General features: G+C 38.6%; 1 protein-coding gene and 2 non-coding genes across 4 annotated transcripts; 1 reads left to right on the top strand and 2 right to left on the bottom strand.

Moving 5' to 3' along the window:
* Window positions 1-399: 399 nt before the first annotated feature.
* LOC109163468 (formin-like protein 18) lies at window positions 400-9,125 on the top strand. Of its 2 annotated transcripts, XM_019312217.1 has the most exons (19): window positions 400-580; window positions 1,248-1,948; window positions 2,086-2,307; window positions 2,387-4,056; window positions 4,153-4,270; window positions 4,706-4,777; window positions 5,612-5,710; window positions 5,855-5,896; window positions 5,991-6,071; window positions 6,189-6,239; window positions 6,331-6,412; window positions 6,805-6,899; window positions 7,097-7,168; window positions 7,282-7,398; window positions 7,849-7,917; window positions 8,023-8,089; window positions 8,171-8,622; window positions 8,766-8,893; window positions 8,946-9,125. In XM_019312217.1, exons 1-17 carry the CDS (start codon window positions 508-510, stop codon window positions 8,380-8,382), a joined length of 3,843 nt encoding a protein of 1,280 aa, XP_019167762.1. In that variant the 5' UTR covers window positions 400-507; the 3' UTR covers window positions 8,383-8,622; window positions 8,766-8,893; window positions 8,946-9,125. The 2 variants fall into 2 exon arrangements, with proteins under 2 accessions (XP_019167762.1, XP_019167761.1); XM_019312216.1 differs by having other exon boundaries at window positions 8,766-9,125.
* Window positions 9,126-12,769: 3,644 nt separating this feature from the next.
* On the bottom strand, window positions 12,770-12,841 carry TRNAW-CCA. Its single transcript has one exon. It is a non-coding gene; the product is annotated as a tRNA-Trp (tRNA).
* Window positions 12,842-14,567: 1,726 nt separating this feature from the next.
* On the bottom strand, window positions 14,568-14,639 carry TRNAW-CCA. The gene has a single exon. It is a non-coding gene; the product is annotated as a tRNA-Trp (tRNA).
* Between the last annotated feature and the right edge of the window lie 4,386 nt (window positions 14,640-19,025).

Here is a 19,025-nt window from a genome sequence, read left to right as displayed (position 1 = left end):
CAAAAATCATCCTATGTTTCGTTTATCAACCTTAACAAAACAAACAGAATCTAACCTTGACTCTTCTCTTTCTCTCTCTAACCCCACGCCCGAGCCTCCATTCTCTCTTTCTCTCTCTCTCTCTATCTGCACCTCCGGGTTCCTCCCATTGAAAGCCATCTGACGATCTTTTGGAGTGAATGTGAAGATCAGACGTGTGAGGGGGCCGGAAACATTAGACACCAACGTTTCTTGAAGACCCAGCAAAAACCCATGTTTTCTGGTCTGGGTGTTTCTCGAAACAACAACACGTCCCTTTCAAGGTTTGAGAATCGGACCTCAATTCTTAGCATGCATATATATGCATCACAATGCGTATATATGCAGCATTGACATTCCCAACAATTGTTATACCTAAGATGATGATGGGGTTGGGGGTTGGTTCTATCAAATGTGGGTTCTCGTCTTCTTCTTCTTCGTTCTAAGCATTCCTAAGATTCTTGGGGCTCATTTTCCCGGATCATAAAGATGGCTCTTTTTCGCAAGTTTTTCTACCGGAAGCCTCCAGAAGGGCTCTTGGAGATCGCCGAAAGGGTTTTTGGTATGTTGTTTTCATCAATTTCTTCAAGCCTGAATCCTATATTAATGAGGTTTTGTTTTTGTTTTACTCTTTATCCTAGTTCGATTCTCAACTTTCTGATGCATTTTCCCTATTTCGATCTCAACTTTAAGATGAATATATGCTTTTGTTAATATTGTAGTGAGATGAACTTACACATGGGAATTTGAATCGAAATTAGAATCAAATACTTGTTAATTAGAATGAGTTTTGGTGAAAGTATTTTGCATGTTTGGTAGCAGAGTGGAATTAGAATGATTACCTATATTGATGTTTAGTTATGTATGAGTCTGTAATTGGAATAAAGGTTTTAAAAATACAAAAATTTAAAGTCAAGGCAATTGATCTTAAGAGTGACGATGAAGTGAGTAGGCAATGCAGTAAGGAAGTCGATGAAGTAAGGAGAAATGAGTGAGAAGGCGACGAAATGAGGATGTGATGAAATAAGGAGGCAATGAAATGAGACCTGTGTTTTAAAAAGTTGTCAACCAAACAATGTGTATGACCCCCCATGAACCAAACACACCATTATTATTATTGTTATAATTTCAAATTGTATGTATCAGAAGCTAATGTGTTTGGATGTGTAGATTATAATGTGTCCGAAGATAATTATATGCTGATTCTAGCTGTTTCTTTGGCTTAACAGTCTTCGATTGCTGCTTTACCAGTGATGTTCTCAAGGATGGTGAATACGACACCTACATGGGAGGCATTGTCCATAAACTGTGCCAGCATTTGCATGATTCCTCATTCATGGTTTTTAATTTTAGGGAAGAGGAAAGCCAGAGCCAAATAGAGTCCATACTGAAGGACTATGAAATGACTGTGGTCAACTATCCGCACCACTATGAGAATTGCCCCATACTCACAATGGAGATGATCCATCACTTTTTGAAGTCGAGTGAGAGTTGGCTATCGCTTGGGCCTTCCAATGTGCTTTTATTGCATTGTGAGCTTGGCGGGTGGCCAGTCCTGGCCTTCACGCTCGCTGCCCTCTTGATATTCAGGAAGCAGTACACCGGGGAGCAGAAAACGTTGGACATTATTTACAAGCAGGCGCCTCGGGAGCTTCTTCAGTTGATGTTGCCCTTGAACCCATTGCCTTCGCAATTGAGGTATCTAAAGTATGTGTCGAGGAGGAATTTGGGGTCCGAATGGCCTCCCCTTGATAGGGCACTTACGTTAGATTTCATCATCCTTCGAGACATCCCTAATGCCGATGGGGAAGGAGGGTGCCGTCCTATATTTAGAATTTATGGGCAGGATCCCTTTATGGCTGCTGATCGGACTCCTAAGGTGCTCTTCTCCACGCCCAAATCGCACAACGCTGTTCGACACTATAAGCAGGTGGTTTCTATCTTTTCACTTCATTGGCTAGTTTAAACATAGATAGTGAAATATCATCTCTTTTAGTCATTTTCTCCCGTTTGTTGTTTCTGATCGAATTGTATTTCCTTTATGGAATGTCGCATATTGACTTGCAGGCAGATTGTCAGCTTGTTAAAATCGGTATCCATTGTCACGTACAGGGCGATGTTGTGCTCGAGTGTATCACCGTGGATGATGAACTAGAAGACGAAGAGATGGTGTTCCGTGTCATGTTCAACACCGCGTTTATTAGATCAAACATTTTGATGCTTAATCGCGATGAACTTGATATTCTCTGGGATGTGAAGGACGAATTTCCACCGGACTTCAAAGCAGAGGTATTATTTGTTTCTCCTAATTAATTTGTGATCATATAGTTGACAATTAATTGGTATTTTCTTTTTTGTTCAAGTAAAGATTCTTTTCTCGGAGATGAATTCTGCTTCTACCATGATAACGCCTACTTTTCTTGATATTGACGACCAAGGAGGAGGTCTTCCTAGTGAGGCGTTTGCCAAAGTTCGAGAAATTTTTAGCAATGTGGATTGGCTAGACCCGAGAACCGATGTGGCTCTAGATATCCTTGAAATCAGAGCGGCAAACATTATTCAAGAAAGGTTGGAAAACATATCTCCCCGGCCTGTTAGAAAGGATAAAATCATCAAGAGCGCTTCAAGTCTGACGAATGAAGTCATTGAGAATTTTATTTGCCAGTCACCAACAGACGAAGATATCGAGACGAGCTTTCTTCAGTTGGCTAGGAAACTAAATATTGGGAGCAGCACTTTTCAAGATGCTATCGAAGGGATAAACTTGCCGAAGAGTACTAGTAAAAAGAAATTCGAAAACATGTTTACCAATTCTGGAAAGTCGGGTCTACTACTGGCTGACCTATGTGAAGAAGGAGCCACTGATGAAGAAGGAGATTCTTTCCCTTCACCCGAGGACACTGCAAAGCTGTTTTCAAAGTTAATGGCGAACGATGGTGAGGCACCAAAGTCCTCGCAATTGGAGAATGATACTAAGCCCCAAGATCGGAAGATTCCTCTTCGTGAGCCTTCTCAATCGGAAGTCACATCTGAGAATGAGTCATCCTCGAATATGTGTTCTGGTTCTAGTGCCCCTAATCCTCCTCCAATCTCGTCTCTCTCGAAGTTCCATGCTGGTGGTGGATCAAATGTTGGCATTACGGGCTTGCTAAAAGAAAACAGTTCCTCGGTGACAATGTCCCCAAGGCATGCCATTTTAGCATCGGTTCCAGGTTTATTAAAGCCTTTGTCACCTAACAAACCATTGGTTCCCGCCATGTCCTCGAGTCAGTTACCCGCGTCACAATCAGCAGCAGCTGTATCTCTTATTACCAGCAAATTGGCATCTTTAATTCCACCTGGCTCGCCTGATCCTCCTCCTCCTCCTCCTCCTCCATTTGCTGGGCCACCTTCATCTGATGGCCAGGATTCCATCAAAGTACCTGAAACTTCTACTGCTCATCCTCCCTGTGCCCCTCCATCGAGTTCAGGGAAAGACCCCGTTCCTGCAGCCTCTTCCGTCCCTCCACCGCCCCGACCTTGTCCACCTCCGCCACCTCCTCCCAACGCAGGATTAGATTCAGGGCATCCTCCACCTCCTCCTGCTCCTTGTCCTCCACCACCGCCACCTTCAGTTTCAAGTGCTAATGCTGTGCCTTCAGCTCCACCGCCACCCCCTCCTCCCGAGGGTTCTACAACTGCCCCACCACCGCCCCCTCCTCCTATTGGTTCTACAAATACTCCACCGCCACCCCCTCCTCCTAATGGTTCTACAAATACTCCACCGCCACCCCCTCCTCCTAGTGGTTCTACAAATAGTAATGCACCTGTTCCACCTCCGCCAGCTCCATTCAAGAATGGACCTGGCGGACCTCCAGCGGGTGGTGGAGGCATACCTCCACCTCCCATGGGTGCAAAGGGGGGGAAATTGCAGGCCCGGGGAGGCGCTAAGAATCAGAGCAAAAGGACGCCCTTGAAACCATACCATTGGTTGAAGATAACAAGGGCTATGCAAGGAAGCCTATGGGCTGAAGCTCAGAAACCCGAGGAAGCTTCCAAGTACTGATGACTGTATTTCTTAATTTCCTTTTTCCTTCTTTTCGTGCCCTCTCGTTCTTGATTAACCCCGATCACTTGTTTTCTTTTCCTTGCCAGAGCTCCTGAATTTGACATGACTGAACTTGAGAGTCTCTTCTCTGCAACTGTTCCAAAGGCAGATGCTGGAAAATCAGGTCGTCGTGCTGCAGGACCAAAGACTGATAAAGTGCAACTGGTAAGTAATCAAGAAACTTTACCTTTCTATCTCATTGTGCTGCTAGTTGCCTAGTTCTAAGTATGATAAAGTGCATTTAGTAACTGTTCAGAGTCCCACATTGAAAATATAAGAGAGAACATTTGGATTTATAAGACCATGGGTTAAACAAAGTTAATTGATTGGATTCAATCTTTTAGTCCCCCTCTTGCTTTTTTAGGTTGAAATGTAATGCATGTTTACATATTGTTTGGAACAAGAACAAAAGTTTCTTATAACAGGTAATGTCCACTGATATTCTTAGAATCTAAGATCGGGACAAGGTCACTCAACTGGGCTATAATGCACATAGGCCAAACCATACTAAAAGATTGAATCCAATCAATTAGCTAGTCTAACTCATTGCCTTATAAAGACATGACTCTTAATAGATATATTGATGACCTTTTATTGCAGATTGATCTCCGAAGGGCATATAATTGTGAGATTATGCTTACAAAGGTTAAGATTCCTTTGCCAGATTTAATGGTCAGCTTGCTGAACTTTCACTCTATGTTCTACTTTTTATTTGCCGTCCTTGAGCAACTACAGGCTTACTCTCTGTTTATTATGCCATCCATCATTAAAATAGACGCATCCTTCAAATATTATAACTCTTTGGTTTGGTGTTTCCACTTTCCATCCCATTGCTCAATTGTACATGACTTATTTTGAGCATTAGCTTTATGCGGTTATTTCGTTCTTCACACTTTTTGGTATGACTAGCAATCTTTTATCATATATGATATATATATATATATATATATATATATATATATATATATATATATATATATATATAGTATCCCGTTCATGTGCGAACTGTCCTTCCCGTGCAAATGTGTGAACTGAAGGAATGCACCGCAACTACTCCATGAATGCACGGCATTGCTCCAGCATGCATGGACCGATGCACAACTACTCCACGAATGCACCACACTACTCTAGCATGTTGAATTGAAAGAATTCACCACAATTACTCCAATGCACCGCACTACTCTAGCATGCCGAACTGAAGGAATGCACCGCAATTACTCCACGAATGCACCGCACTACTCTAGCATGCCTGGGAGCACGTGGAGACCTTGCGATGCATTCATGGAGTAATTGCGGTGCATTCCTTTAGTTTGCACGGGAAGGGCATTTCGCACCTGAACACAAATCTATATATATATATATATATATATATCTTAAGATATTTGCTCTCACCATATCGTTATGCATTTATGCGATGCATTCCTTGCATATATCCTGACAAATATTAGATTCATCTTCAAGTATATGACTTAATATTGATTATTACTCTGTCCTATTTATCAACAGAGTTTAGTGCTCGCTCTAGATGATTCAGAGTTGGACATTGATCAGGTTGATAATCTTATAAAATTTTGTCCAACAAAAGAGGAAATGGAAGCTCTTAAGGTCAATAAATTTTTCGGAGTTATTCTTTATTTTCTCCCTTGTTTTGTCACATTATCGGTATCTGGGGCTAGTGTATCTATAATGAGGTATTGGATGTGCTAAAGATTCGATCATCTCATTCTTTTTTGTGTGTTTCATTTCTAGAATTACAAGGGGGAGAAGGAAAACCTTGGAAAATGTGAACAGGCAAGTTGTTTCTGTGTCATTTATTTGAACTGTCATACGTATAAATCTGGCGCAATCTTAGGTAATTAACATAATTTTGAAATGTCCGTGACAGTTTTTCTTAGAGCTGATGAAAGTTCCAAGGGTAGAATCCAAGCTCAGAGTCTTTTCATTTAAAATTCAATTCGTTTCTCAGGTCCGATGAATAAGTATCCTACCTGTTATCTGCTATTCATCTTTTCTCTTAGCTTGTTTTTTCGCTAGCTAGCTAATTTTCAATATCTATTTAAAAAAAAAAAAAAAAATCTTTCAGGTTTCCGATTTAAGGAAGAGTTTGAATGTTGTGCACTCCACAGCTGATGAGGCAAGTTGTTATTATGACCTTTTTGTTTCCTATTATATTGCTTCTGTGAGAAACTCGGCCCTAATTGTAGTCAGTCATTTTTATCGATCAGGTCAGAAATTCTATCAAGTTGAAAAGAGTCATGCAGACCATTCTTTCACTGGGTAATGCTATGAATCATGGAACTGCAAGGGGTAAGTACAAGATATCCATCATTTGCACGCAAAAGTTATTGAAGAAAAAAAAAAAAAAACAAAAAAAAAGGTTGTGGGTGGGCACAGGTAGCTCAGTTGGTTCCTGGGTGGCAGATTGCAGGATCAAGCCCGTCCTGGCAACTGCAGTGTGGGAGTTACACCTAATGTAGTGGGCTCCTTGTGGGCACGGGTAGCTCAGTTGGTTCCTGGGCGGCAGATTGCAGGATCGAGCCCGCCCTGGCAACCGCAGTGTGGGAGTTACACCTAATGTAGTGGGTTCCTTGTGGGCACCAGGCACTGGTCCTCCCACCTAATGGGCCGCTGATCTGTAGTTGTGCATGCTTTCTCCATGCATTGTTGAGATGTGATGATTAGTATGTTTTATGCCTCAGGTTCTGCTGTTGGGTTTCGATTGGATAGTCTTCTAAAACTAACCGACACACGTGCCCGTAACAGCAAGATGACTCTAATGCACTATCTTTGTAAGGTACAAACAAGCATTATTTCATAATTTTATAGTGTTAATAGTTTTGATCCATTTCATACTATACTACATTTTTGACGTGTTACATACAGTTTTCCTTGCGTGCTTGTTTGTTTGTGATCATAAACGTATATTTATCCCAAACTTTTTTTTTTTGTTCAATGCTCTTTTTTCCCTTTTAAATACCTCGATCTCTCTAGGTTCTCGCTGACAAGCTACCAGAAGTATTGGATTTTTCTGATGACCTTGAGAGTTTAGAGGCTGCATCGAAGGTGTGCACTTCTTTGTTCTTTTCGACCCGTTGGTTGCCGCTATTGCTAACATATATAGTCTTGTATGACGTACATAGCCAGGTATGGTATATAATGCGGTCTGTTTTATGCAGTTACAACTGAAATATTTGGCAGAGGAAATGCAAGCCGTGAGCAAGGGGCTGGAGAAAATTCAACAGGAACTCACTGCCTCAGAAAATGATGGTCATGTGTCAGAGTGCTTTTGCACGGTATGTATGTATATTATGCTCTCTCTCTAGTATAGAGATAAGACGATTTACAATCCTGACCCAAAGCGTCTTAAGGGTCTCTCCCTCCCACATTGAGAAATAAGAGAGGAACATATGGGTTTATACGGCAGGCCATGGGTTAGATTAGCTAATTGATTGGATTCATTACGTTTTTTAGTGTGGTTTGTCATATGTGCATTATATCCAGTTGAGTGACTTTAGCCCAATCTTAGAAGAAGATTATAACACGGCATCAGAGCTGAACAAGGAATGAATGAACTGCATTTAATGGTTTTTATAGATCGAGGATGTTGAAAAAATCGCTAGGCGCCCTCTAGGCACCTGGGGACCGCCTAGGAGGCCGACCGCTTAGCGCCTAGGCGCGATTTTTGCAACACTGGTTTTCTATGTGTTTGTTTCTCACTCACTCACGTGCGCTAAAATTCTCAGACTTTGAAGGATTTTCTTGGCTATGCTGAAAGCGAAGTGAGATCTCTGGCTACATTGTATTCGGGAGTGGTAATGACTTAATGATTTTATTATTTCCTATTGGAATAGTGTTGGTTGTCGGTCGGATATGAACACTAAATAATCTCATGATGGATGTATCTATATATCTTCTAGGGAAGAAACGCTGATGCTTTGGCTCTCTATTTCGGAGAAGATCCTGCACGCTGCCCATTTGAACAAGGTAGGTAACTCACTCCAATCCAATCTGTTTTCTGTTAGGCTAGGATAACAGATCGATGAAGATTCGTTTTCATTGCTGCAGTTGTGTTGACTCTGCTCAATTTCGTGAGGATGTTCAAAAAAGCCCATGAAGAAAACTGCAAACAGCTTGAATTCGAGAGAAAGAAAGCGGAAAAGGAAGCTGCAGAAAATGAAAAGGCCAAACTAAATAACTCTGAAACTCCCAAAAAAGAGTTGGGAGAAGGAAAAACGAAGATGAGCATGGGCACCGAACAATTAATACAACCAGTGTAGCGTTCACAATCCCGTCTGTCATCTTCATTCACCGTTTCAATCTTAACTCTACTGCAAGCTAAGCTGTCCACAAGTTACAACGATCAATATCATGGGATTTTTCATCTCGTTGGCAAAGGCCACCTATAGCTGCAACAAACGGTGACTTGAAATAGAGCCAGCCATCCAGGCATGCAGTAAATATATCACTAGTGACAGATTATTGACAAACGATCGAAAGACCTCGTAGGTTTACAAGTGGTACGCCTTCTTAACCACCCCTTCTTATAATCTATAATGTATAGAAATATTGTTTAGCTCGCTCCAGTTTTCACCTGCAACTTCTTCAATTCTGTCTTTTGAATATACTAATAATGTAGTTCATCTCGTCTAATTTGATGCAGATATATATATATGGAGTTGGGGAGGCATGTAGGTCGGCCACGCTCGAGGAGGTAGATTTTAGGGATTCATTGTAAATATTTCTCTAGTTGAAATGGAATAGTCTCCGTGTGTTAGCATATATATACTAGTATGCTACCTGTGTGATGCACGGTCAAAATTATATTCTTAGTTAATATTAGTAATTGTTATAACATTTATGGTTTGTAAAGTTGATAAGGTTTTAGATGTGTAAATAGTGTGTCAAAGATGGTGTTTTGTTATTGCACCACATGATCTCAACTATATTGATGTAAGCCTAGGTGAAAACATTAATTCTTATCATTTTTTTAATGTTATTCTTTTAGGTGGCCTTCCCAAAATTCTTTCTTTCATTTGATGGCAGCACATTGTTAGTAATTGTGATACTGTCCTTAATGCTTTAGATGATTGTTTTTTTTTTTTTTTTTTTTTTTTTTTTTTTTTTTTTTTTAATATGTTGTAACTAGTATCTGTTTAACAATTATGTCAATTTTAATTGGTGATTGATGGTTAATACCAAAGAATTTAATGTTTTCTATCGTGATCCTTATGACCTGTTTGGTTCATAAAAAAATAATTAAAAATGAATAAAATTTAAATTTTATTGAAGAAATTATTGAAAATATTGATTTCATTTTTTGATTGGATTTTGAATTAAAAGGAATGAAGACTAATATACTCTTAAACAATAATAATGATAACAAAAGTAATATTAATTTATATATCAAGATATTACGGAGTATAAATTTAAAAATTTTAAATTTTAAATTAAAACATTATAACTATATATTTATATTTTATTATAATAATATAATAAATATTAAAGCAATATTTAAATAAGCATTATTTGATAACTTTCACTCCAAACTATGCTCAATACAATTAAGCTATATGAGAGTAGTTTGGTCATGCTAGCATTGCTAGGTTGAACTTTTCCAAATACCATGGAATAAAAGATATATAAGATGACCAAGAAAATATTTTTCTCATATATGAAGAATTCAAGTTCTTTTGGATAAAAATTTCAATGAACCAAACAAAAGTATAATTTAATTTTCCTCTACTTTTAAGAATTTTAGTTCCTCAAAAAAAAAAAAAATTAAATGAACCAAATGCCCCCTTATGGTTGTGAAGGATGAGAAAGTAACCAGTTTGAGATGCTCTTGAATTGACGAGACAAATCTTGTTTGGTGTAATGTATTTTGAATAGTTGATTGTTAAATCAGGACGGTATTTGGAAGATAAGTAAAATTAATTTTTATCAATTATATGGCGGTGCCCATCGCTTTGGGTCCCACCATAAAAATTGCTTATCTTTTTGCCATGCAAGTCACCACTTTTATCCGTTCTACGTCTCTTCTGCTCCATAATAGTGATAATGGCTAAATCATTGGGCTTATCCTTCCCTAACCCATACTTTAGTGCCCTATCATGCCCGTGATTGTTAGAATCAATGACTAAATTGATTAAAATCACTATAGTCGATGATTGAATTAGGTAAAACAGATATACTTGAAGACTAGTTTGGGTAAAAAACTAAAAATACTATAGTCGAGGACTGAATTGAATATTAATAAAGATAAAATTACCAAACCATCTTAACAAGTGACTCAATTGGCCAAAACATCAAAGTCAATGACCTAATTAAGCACAAAAAGTTATTTAGGACTAAATCGAGAAAAAACCACTATAGTCAAAGACTAAATTAAGTATTTACACTAGAGGTGGCCAAACACCAAAGTCAGAGCCTGGGCCAGTTTCGTGCCAGGTCTAGGCCGATTCTAGGCCTAGGCTCGCAAATTATGCCATGGAATCGTGTTCACCGAGAATGGTGAACACAAGGCAAAACAACGTCGTTTTTAGGCCAAAAAAAAAATAATTCGCGGATGTGGAGTTAACCGCGCGCGTTTGATCAAATTATGAATTTTCTGTTATGAGATTATGAATTTTATGAAAGTTCATAATCTCATAACAGAAAATTCATAATCGCATAACAGAAAATTCATAATCTCACAACTGAAAATTCATAATCTCATAACAGAAAATTCATAATCTTATAACAAAAAATTCATAATCTCATGGTTCCAAAGTGAATGTGTAGGCATGGTTCCAAAGTGAATGTGCAGGCATGGATTCATAATTTATGAATGTCCGTGATTTCGGACGGGAATATGTAGGCATGGTTCCAAAGTGAATGTGCAGGCATGAATTCATAATTTATGAATGTCCGAAATTATGAATGTAATGAAAATTCATAATCTCATAACAGAAAATTCATAATCGCATAACAGAAAATTCATAATCTCATAACTGAAAATTCATAATCTCATAACAGAAAATTCATAATCTTATAACAGAAAATTCATAATCTCATGGTTCCAAAGTGAATGTGTAGGCATGGTTCCAAAGTGAATGTGCAGCCATGGATTCATAATTTATGAATGTCCGTGATTTCGGACGGGAATGTGTAGGCATGGTTCCAAAGTGAATGTGCAGGCATGAATTCATAATTTATGAATGTCCGAAATCTTTGTTCACCTCAAATTAAAGTGAAACCGCAAAATGTGAAAATAAAGAAGAAAAGTCACGCAATTAATTAAAAAAAAAAAAGAAGAAGATAACGGTGTACTAACACCGTTAGAACCGTGTTCACCATGAATGGTGAACACGGTTCCATGGCATAACGTCTGGCCTAGGCTAGCACGGACTCGAACCGACCCTGAATTACCTGGGCCAGTCTTGTGTCGGGCCTAGCCCGAGTCGATCCGGTGCCCAGTGCCTGGGCCCGTGCCTTTCGTGAGCCGGTTCGAGGCTAGGCCCTAATAGTCCACCCAGATGATAAAGCTAGAGAAAGAAGTAACCTGACAGTAGTAGGCTTGACCACTGGATTGAAAGTATCGAAAAAATCTTGTCGCACCTGATTAAACCCCTTTGTTACAAGTCGTGCTTTATGTCTGTCAATGGAGCCGTCTGCCTTTCATTTTGTACGAAAGACCCGCTTACACCCAATAATATTCATACTTGCCTGTGATGGTACAAGATGTCATGTTTAGTTCTGGAGAAGAGCATTAAATTCTTAATCCATAGCTTCACGCCATTCTGGATACTTAATTGCCTGAGTGTAACAAGTAGGATCTGAAGGAGAAACCTGAACCGTTAAAGCCGACGGTGGAGCCTAAAACTAACTCCGAGTGCTCATGGGGCCAGAGGTTGGCCACGGAGCCGTTTAGCCGGGGCCAGATTTGTGGACTTCACAGATTTGCCTCGAGGTTGGCCACGAGGCTGTTTAGCCGGCTAGACTGACTATTCATTCGATTTGTGCTTGGGCAGGCTAGGCGGCTCGTTGGCGGTGTGCAGTGGCGAAGGCGGTGCGATGGCAGTGGTGCCGTGAGATTGCACAAGCGAAAATCCGTGGGACAAAAAACCGATTCAGCCCACGGAGAAGTCTGTAAGCCTACAAGGTATTTTTAGTAGCAAAGGGATAAACTGTTTCATTAAATCTTACATGTCTGCATACATAAATCTTGTTAGTCTGTAAGTCCATGCACCTATACCCCCGAAACGACTCAGGATAACCTAGGAAGACACATGGAGAGAACCAATATGACCCTTTGTGACGATTGTATGGTTTGAGATACGGATACCATAGACACCCAAAGACACGAAGAAAAAAAAATAGGAGGAATGGGAGTTATATATGTGGTAGGATATATCCCGATCAACATAGCTTGGTTTCCCTCGTTCATTGTGCAGGTTTTATAGGTCGGATATTCTTAAAAAGACGGTCGAACCCGACCGGTGGATTTCTCGACCAGGGTCTTTATTGCCCACATAATTTTCATTTTCTGCTGCTACATGTATTTTGATTTTGTATAATGGAATACCGTATAGTAGCACTCCATGTTTTAAGGCAGGAAAAAAAAAAAAAAACCAAAATCGGCAATATACGAGGAAATTGAACCCGACATGAATCGTACGAGGAAATTGAACCCGACATGAATCAAACACACAACCTTCTGATTTGGAGTCAGACGCGCTACCATTGCACCACGGATCCACCGTTGAATGTTAACTGCTTCTGGATTAGATTACGTATATTCTGTATTTACACTAGTACGTACATGCTTTATACTTGTTTTCTTTCATTTGAATTAAATCCACTCTTAGTTGCATGATTACAATGACATATTCATTCTTACTCCGTAATAATTAACAATTTTTTTTATTTAAATATGATCAAATAATTAATTGATGACTAAATATAAAAATATTATTGTAATCTTGTAATTAAAAGTAAAATAATTAATTTTCTAGTTAGATTTCATCTTAATTTAACACGAAACAACAAACTTCTTTTATGAACGAATAACTAGCTTCACCTGTGTGAACTACGACAAAGCAACAAGCTTCATCTTTGGTCTTTGCTACTTCGTCTCTGATCTCCGAGACTAGGCAAAAGACTTTATGTCTTGAATGTTGGTCGGGCCCGCGGGGTCGATCGATAGCTTCGAGGAACTGGCCCGACAGTTCTTAACACACTTTGCCGGAAGCATGAAACCTAAGAAGTTTGTATCAGATTTGTATCGGGTACACCAAGACGAGGGAGAAAGCTTACGCAAATACATAGCACGTTGACAGAAAGAGGCCCAGGACAGCCCTGACATTCTTCATCGAGTTCTTAAGGGCAGACAGGTATTACAGCAAACTACGAGATGAGAATCCCATGACATATGTTGAGGCTATTCAAAGAGCTAACCAATTGGTTGACACGGAGGAGGTGGTCAGGCAAAAGCGCAAACCGGAGGTGTCCTCCCACAAGAGCCTCCGGGCGGATAATTACCGCGATGGTCGGACGGAGGATGCCGGGAACATCCGTGTGAGAGCTCGCCGGGTGCAAGACCGGTTTGGAGCACCCGCCTTTCGGCCGACTGCCCAGCCCGTCCACGAAGTTCACACCCAGCTACCTCCACCTCCGCCCATTCGGTCGGGTGATAAACTACAAGTGATCAGCATAGACGCCGCCCCTTACTGTAGATATCACCACACAAATACTCATACCACAGAGCATGTAACATTTTACAATGTTATATATTTTAATTTTGTTGTTGTTTTTAAGTTTGAATTTTTTAATATAATATATTTTGTAATTATATTATTGAATTTCTATATTATAGATTTAATACTTATATGGAATACTAATTAGTGGTCAGTTTTTTTTTTTAATTTTATTTTTTTAAATTTAACACGGACAAATTCTGTCGATAAAGTGAATAACGACGGATTTTTAAAACAACGAGATTTTTTGTTGCTATTTTCACCTTTTTTTTGTAGTGTTTGATTTTATTATTATTGTGGCATGATCATTTTTGGTATTCCATCAACAAAACTGTTTAAATTCCGGCAAATACAAGGACATTGAGGTCTTCAATTATGATTTTTTTTTCTAAAAAATAAAAATAAATTATAACAAGTCAACCCACTCTGTATAAAAAATTTGAAATGTCATTGTATTTAATGACATTTCAATTATTTTGTTGATAGAGAATCAAAAATGGTGGTGCTACAATAATACTAGGACCAAAGATGGATTGTTTTAAAAAATAAAAATTGAAACTGAAGTGACACCCCTAAATCTAGGGAAAAAGAAAAAAAGAACACAGAATTTACATTATTTGCTGCTACATGTATTTTGATTTTGATTTTGTATATTGGAACGCCGTATAGTAGCACTCCATGGTTTAAAGCGAGTAGCGAAAACGAAGAATCCATAATAACGAGAGTTTTGAACCCGACGTGAATCGAACACGCAACCTTCTGATCTGGAGTCAGACGCGCTACCATTGCGCCACGGATCCACCGGCGAGTGGAGACTGTTTCTTATTTATATTAACTTTTTACGGAGTATTTAACAACACTAGTACGTACATACTGTATACTTGTTTTCTTTCATTTGAATTAAATCCAATCTTAGTTGCATGATTACAATGACATATTCATTCTTAATAATTAACAATTTTTTAAAAATATGATCAAATTAATAATTGATGACTAAATATAAAAATATTATTGTAACCTTGTAATTAAAAGTAAAATAATTAGTTTTTAAGTTAGATTTCGTCTTAATTTGACACGAACCAACAAGCTTCTTAATTTTATGAACAAGCAAGTAGCTTCACCTATGTGAACTAAGGCAAAGCAACAAGCTTCATCTTTGGTCTTTGTTACTTCATCTCTGATCTCTGAGACTAAGCAAAAGATTTCATCTTTAAAATTGTACGTTTTGTAGTGCGGTGGATAGAGGTCGAAAGAGGATAGGGTGTCTCTATTTGCTTCGTGACGCAATGGACAAAGGTAGGGCGGATATGGTTGTCTGTGTTGTGGTACATGTAAGCAAATATAAACACATATACAGTTATACATGTATGTATATGTAATAATAGGAACTGTTGAAAATTTATATAATAATGGAAATTAATGTTTCAGATGGACTACCATGAAAGCTTAAATAATATTTGGAGTTGTGGAGTTATAAATATTATTTTAGTTTGGTAGAAAGTAAAATGGGATATATGATTTTACGTATGGTTGAAACCGAAAGTACTCAGATTCGAATTGTATTATTGCATTACTTAACGAGTAGATCATGTCCTTTCATTTTCTTCGTTGGTTACACGAAACTTTGGATTCGTGTGAAGCATGCATTATAACCTCTCAATTCGTTGGTTTGGTTTCGGCGGAAGAGTTGGATGTTCCTTTATTGAAGAATTGAATATTCTTTCGGCTTCGCGAATGTTCATTTCGGCTTCGCAATACGTTTCGGCTCTTTCAGCTTTCATGCTTTGTTTCGTGCGTGAAGTATGAAAACGTATATATATTAATATATTATTAGCTTTTGCATGTGACATGCATTACTTATTAATATAATATATATACATATATATATATATATATATATATATATATATATATATATATACTTCCTTAACTTCATATGCAGTTCATACATTACAAATTGTATGAGTTACGTATTTGTTTTTCCCAGGCCTGATATATCAGTTAGATATATCTTATGGAAGTTGAGTTTTAAATTTAAATTATTAACTTTCATGTAACTTCTCCAACAGTTATATTTTGCATCTATAAATATATGGAGAAACATCTGAAGGAATAGATGAAACAGAGAAAGTTCACATCACTACATTTCTACAGGAAGTTCTTAAACAAAGCAACTTAAGAATTTCATCATCTTCTTGTATCCCATAAGATTAAATCTTGAACCTTGTTGCTTTATATGAGGGAGATTTAAAGCTTATAGAAAAGTGATCACACGCCTGAAGATCCTGTTTCCTCACTTCGCTATCGTCAAACACCCATTTTTATAACAAGGACTAACCTCTAGCCATAGTTGTTTTGCTTTTGATTTGCCTTGAAGTTGCTGCAGTGATTTGGGCAGAGTGTCTCCCACTTGGTCTCAGGTTCAAAAAGATGGTGTATAATTTTGTCAGAATGACAGTGACCTGAGTAGTGGGGGGACCTAGCTTATATAGCATATTTAACCATCAATATAGGCTTTGTAACGGTTGTAACGGTAACCGTTACAATTGTTACAATTGGCACTCCTTAATGGCCATTAAGGCCATAATAATCTTGTACCACGAGATGAAAAATTTTGCAATTTCCCACTTGGTGCAAGAATAAACTTAAAGAAACAAAATACATGAACTATAGAGATATGTCCTCTTAATACGAGTGGTATCTACTATAATCACAATGCAACTTGTTCTCTAAGTACTTTATGTGCTTAACCAAAACTTAATGGATAAACCTTATGTTTATTCCATGTCCAAAAGATATATATTTTCTCAACGAAATTTTTACAAAGTGGGCGCAAGTCCCATTTTCTCAACAGAATCCCTAAACTTGAATAATAGCATGCTTTTAGTTAAGGGATCGACAATCACTAACTCAGTGCTTATATGCTCAATGACCACTTTCTTATCTTTAACACGCTCCCTAATGGCTAAGTACTTGGTGTCGATATGCTTACTTCGACTCCCACTCTTATTGTTCTTAGCCAGGAAGACTGCAGCTGAGTTGTCACAATAAGCCTTTAATGCCTTAGAAATAGAGTCCATAACTCTAAGCCCCGAAATGAAATTCTTAAGCCATACACCTTGAGATGTAGCCTCATAACATGAAACGAACTCGGCTTCCATGATTGAAGTGGTGACAAGAGTTTATTTAACACTTCTGCATGAAACAACTTCACCGGCCATGAAAAAAATGTTCCCCGAAGTTGATTTCCGAGAATCAACACAATCGGCAAAGTCCGCATCAAAATATCCAACGACGTCCAAAATTTCCGTCTGCTTGAACACACGCTTATAATTCTAGGTACCCTTGAAATACCTGAAAACCTTCTTTGCAGCTCTCCAGTGGTCTAAAACCGGATCACATTGATATCGTCCCAGCTTTCCAACAGCAAATGCGATGTCTGGCCTAGTACAAACTTGAACTTACCCGAGGCATCTGACAACTGAAGCATAAGGAATATTCTTCATGGATTCTCTTTCAAAATTATTCTTTGGACATTGGTCCAAACTGAATTGATCCCCTCTCACTATAGGAGCTGGACTCGGTGAACAATCCTTCATCCGAAATGTTTCTAAGACTTTGTTGATATATGGTTCCTACGATAGTCCCAGAATACTCCGGGATCTACCCCTATGGATCTTTATGCCAATGACATAAGATGCCTCGCCCATATCTTTCATATCAAAGTTCTTATAAAGGAATTGCTTAACCTCGTGCAGCATTCCCTTATAATTTGTTACAAGTAGAATATCATCCACATATAAAACAAGAAAATAAATTTTACTCCCACTTGTCTTTTGGTATATGCAATGATCTAAGGGACTTTCAACAAATCCATATGAAAAAATGACCCCGTCAAACTTGATATACCATTGGCAGGATGCTTGTTTTAAACCATAGATGGACTTTTTGAGCTTGCAAACCAAATGCTCACCTTCACTAGAAGAGAACCCTTCAGGTTGTTTCATATAAACCACCTCCTCTAGATCACCATTAAGGACTGCCGTTTTCACATCCATTTGTTGCAATTCAAGATTGAAACGTGCAACCAATGCCAAAATTATACGAAGTGAATCTTTCTTTGATACAAGAGTAAAGGTCTCCGTGTAGTCGATTCCTTCTTTTTGAGTAAATCCTTTAGCAATGAGCCTAGCCTTGTATCGTTCAATGTTGCCTAATGAGTCCTTTTTAGTCTTATAGACCCATTTACAGCCAATGGCCTTGGCCCCATTAGGCAACTCAACAAGGTCCCTGACTGGACGCTTTTCGTTTACGGTTCTCTTTTAGGATAGCGTCGTCAAAAGATTAGATGAAAATGGTCGTGTATAGAAAGAGAGAGAAAGATTTAAAACGGGGAGTGAGAACCACCCCGAGTGTCGTACTCAAGGATGACAAGTCGGAGTAAATAGAGTGCAAGACAATCATGTGTCACAGTGCATTTCAAGAGAAAACCAGGTGCAAGGAGTGTAAGTGGTGTATGGGCAAGAGTGTGCGGGGAAGATCATAGCAAAGAAAGTAATAGAACTAGCTTAAAACTAAGCGGGAGTAGGGATTACTTAGAGAGAGAAATGTGTTAAGGATTGGGTTTTGATTGTATTGTGTGATTGGTCAATCCCGAAATGGGAGATTTGCAGCAATTAGATTGCCCGCTACTAGTCAAGAGAAGTGGATTGCTAGTGCGATAGCCGATTCGGTCTAATGCCGCCCGTAGGAACTCTTGTTCTCAATGGGGAATTTAAGTAAACACTTGGCACTCACTTCTTTCCGGGTCTTGCCCTCTCGGATCGAAGACGGGGAAATGAAGAGGATCAAGGCTACCCGGATCTAGCAATCTCTTGCCTAGATCTAGGTTTCCAACACTATCCATGGAGTTGGGCCCACTCCAAGAATGTCACAAAGATCATCCTCAACAACAAGACATCCACATAGTCAACATTCAATCAAAAGCCACAATATTCACAAGTTAAATCATCATCACAATACAAATCTACACCACAATCCTACCCACTAGATTTAGCCATGCATGATCAAGATCTCAACAATCAAAGGGCAAAATGAGATATAACAATAAAGCACAAAGTAGATTTTACCCCAATCGTTTAGATCCACCAAATACGAATCGTTGATGAAGATCTACTAGACAAATG

Source organism: Ipomoea nil, unplaced genomic scaffold (assembly GCF_001879475.1).
Source record: "Ipomoea nil cultivar Tokyo-kokei standard unplaced genomic scaffold, Asagao_1.1 scaffold3030, whole genome shotgun sequence".
Lineage (NCBI taxonomy): Eukaryota > Viridiplantae > Streptophyta > Magnoliopsida > Solanales > Convolvulaceae > Ipomoea > Ipomoea nil.
Note: the sequence above shows the minus strand (reverse complement) of the source record. Positions and strands in the feature narration are given on the sequence as shown.

Bases quoted from the DNA above. Each gene is read 5' to 3' on its own strand.
- LOC109163468 (XM_019312217.1), top strand. From the start codon at position 508: ATGGCTCTTTTTCGCAAGTTTTTCTACCGGAAGCCTCCAGAAGGGCTC. The intron at 581-1,247 runs GTATGTTGTTTT...TTGGCTTAACAG, and splicing joins GATCGCCGAAAGGGTTTTTG to TCTTCGATTGCTGCTTTACC. The intron at 4,271-4,705 runs GTAAGTAATCAA...CTTTTATTGCAG, and splicing joins AGACTGATAAAGTGCAACTG to ATTGATCTCCGAAGGGCATA.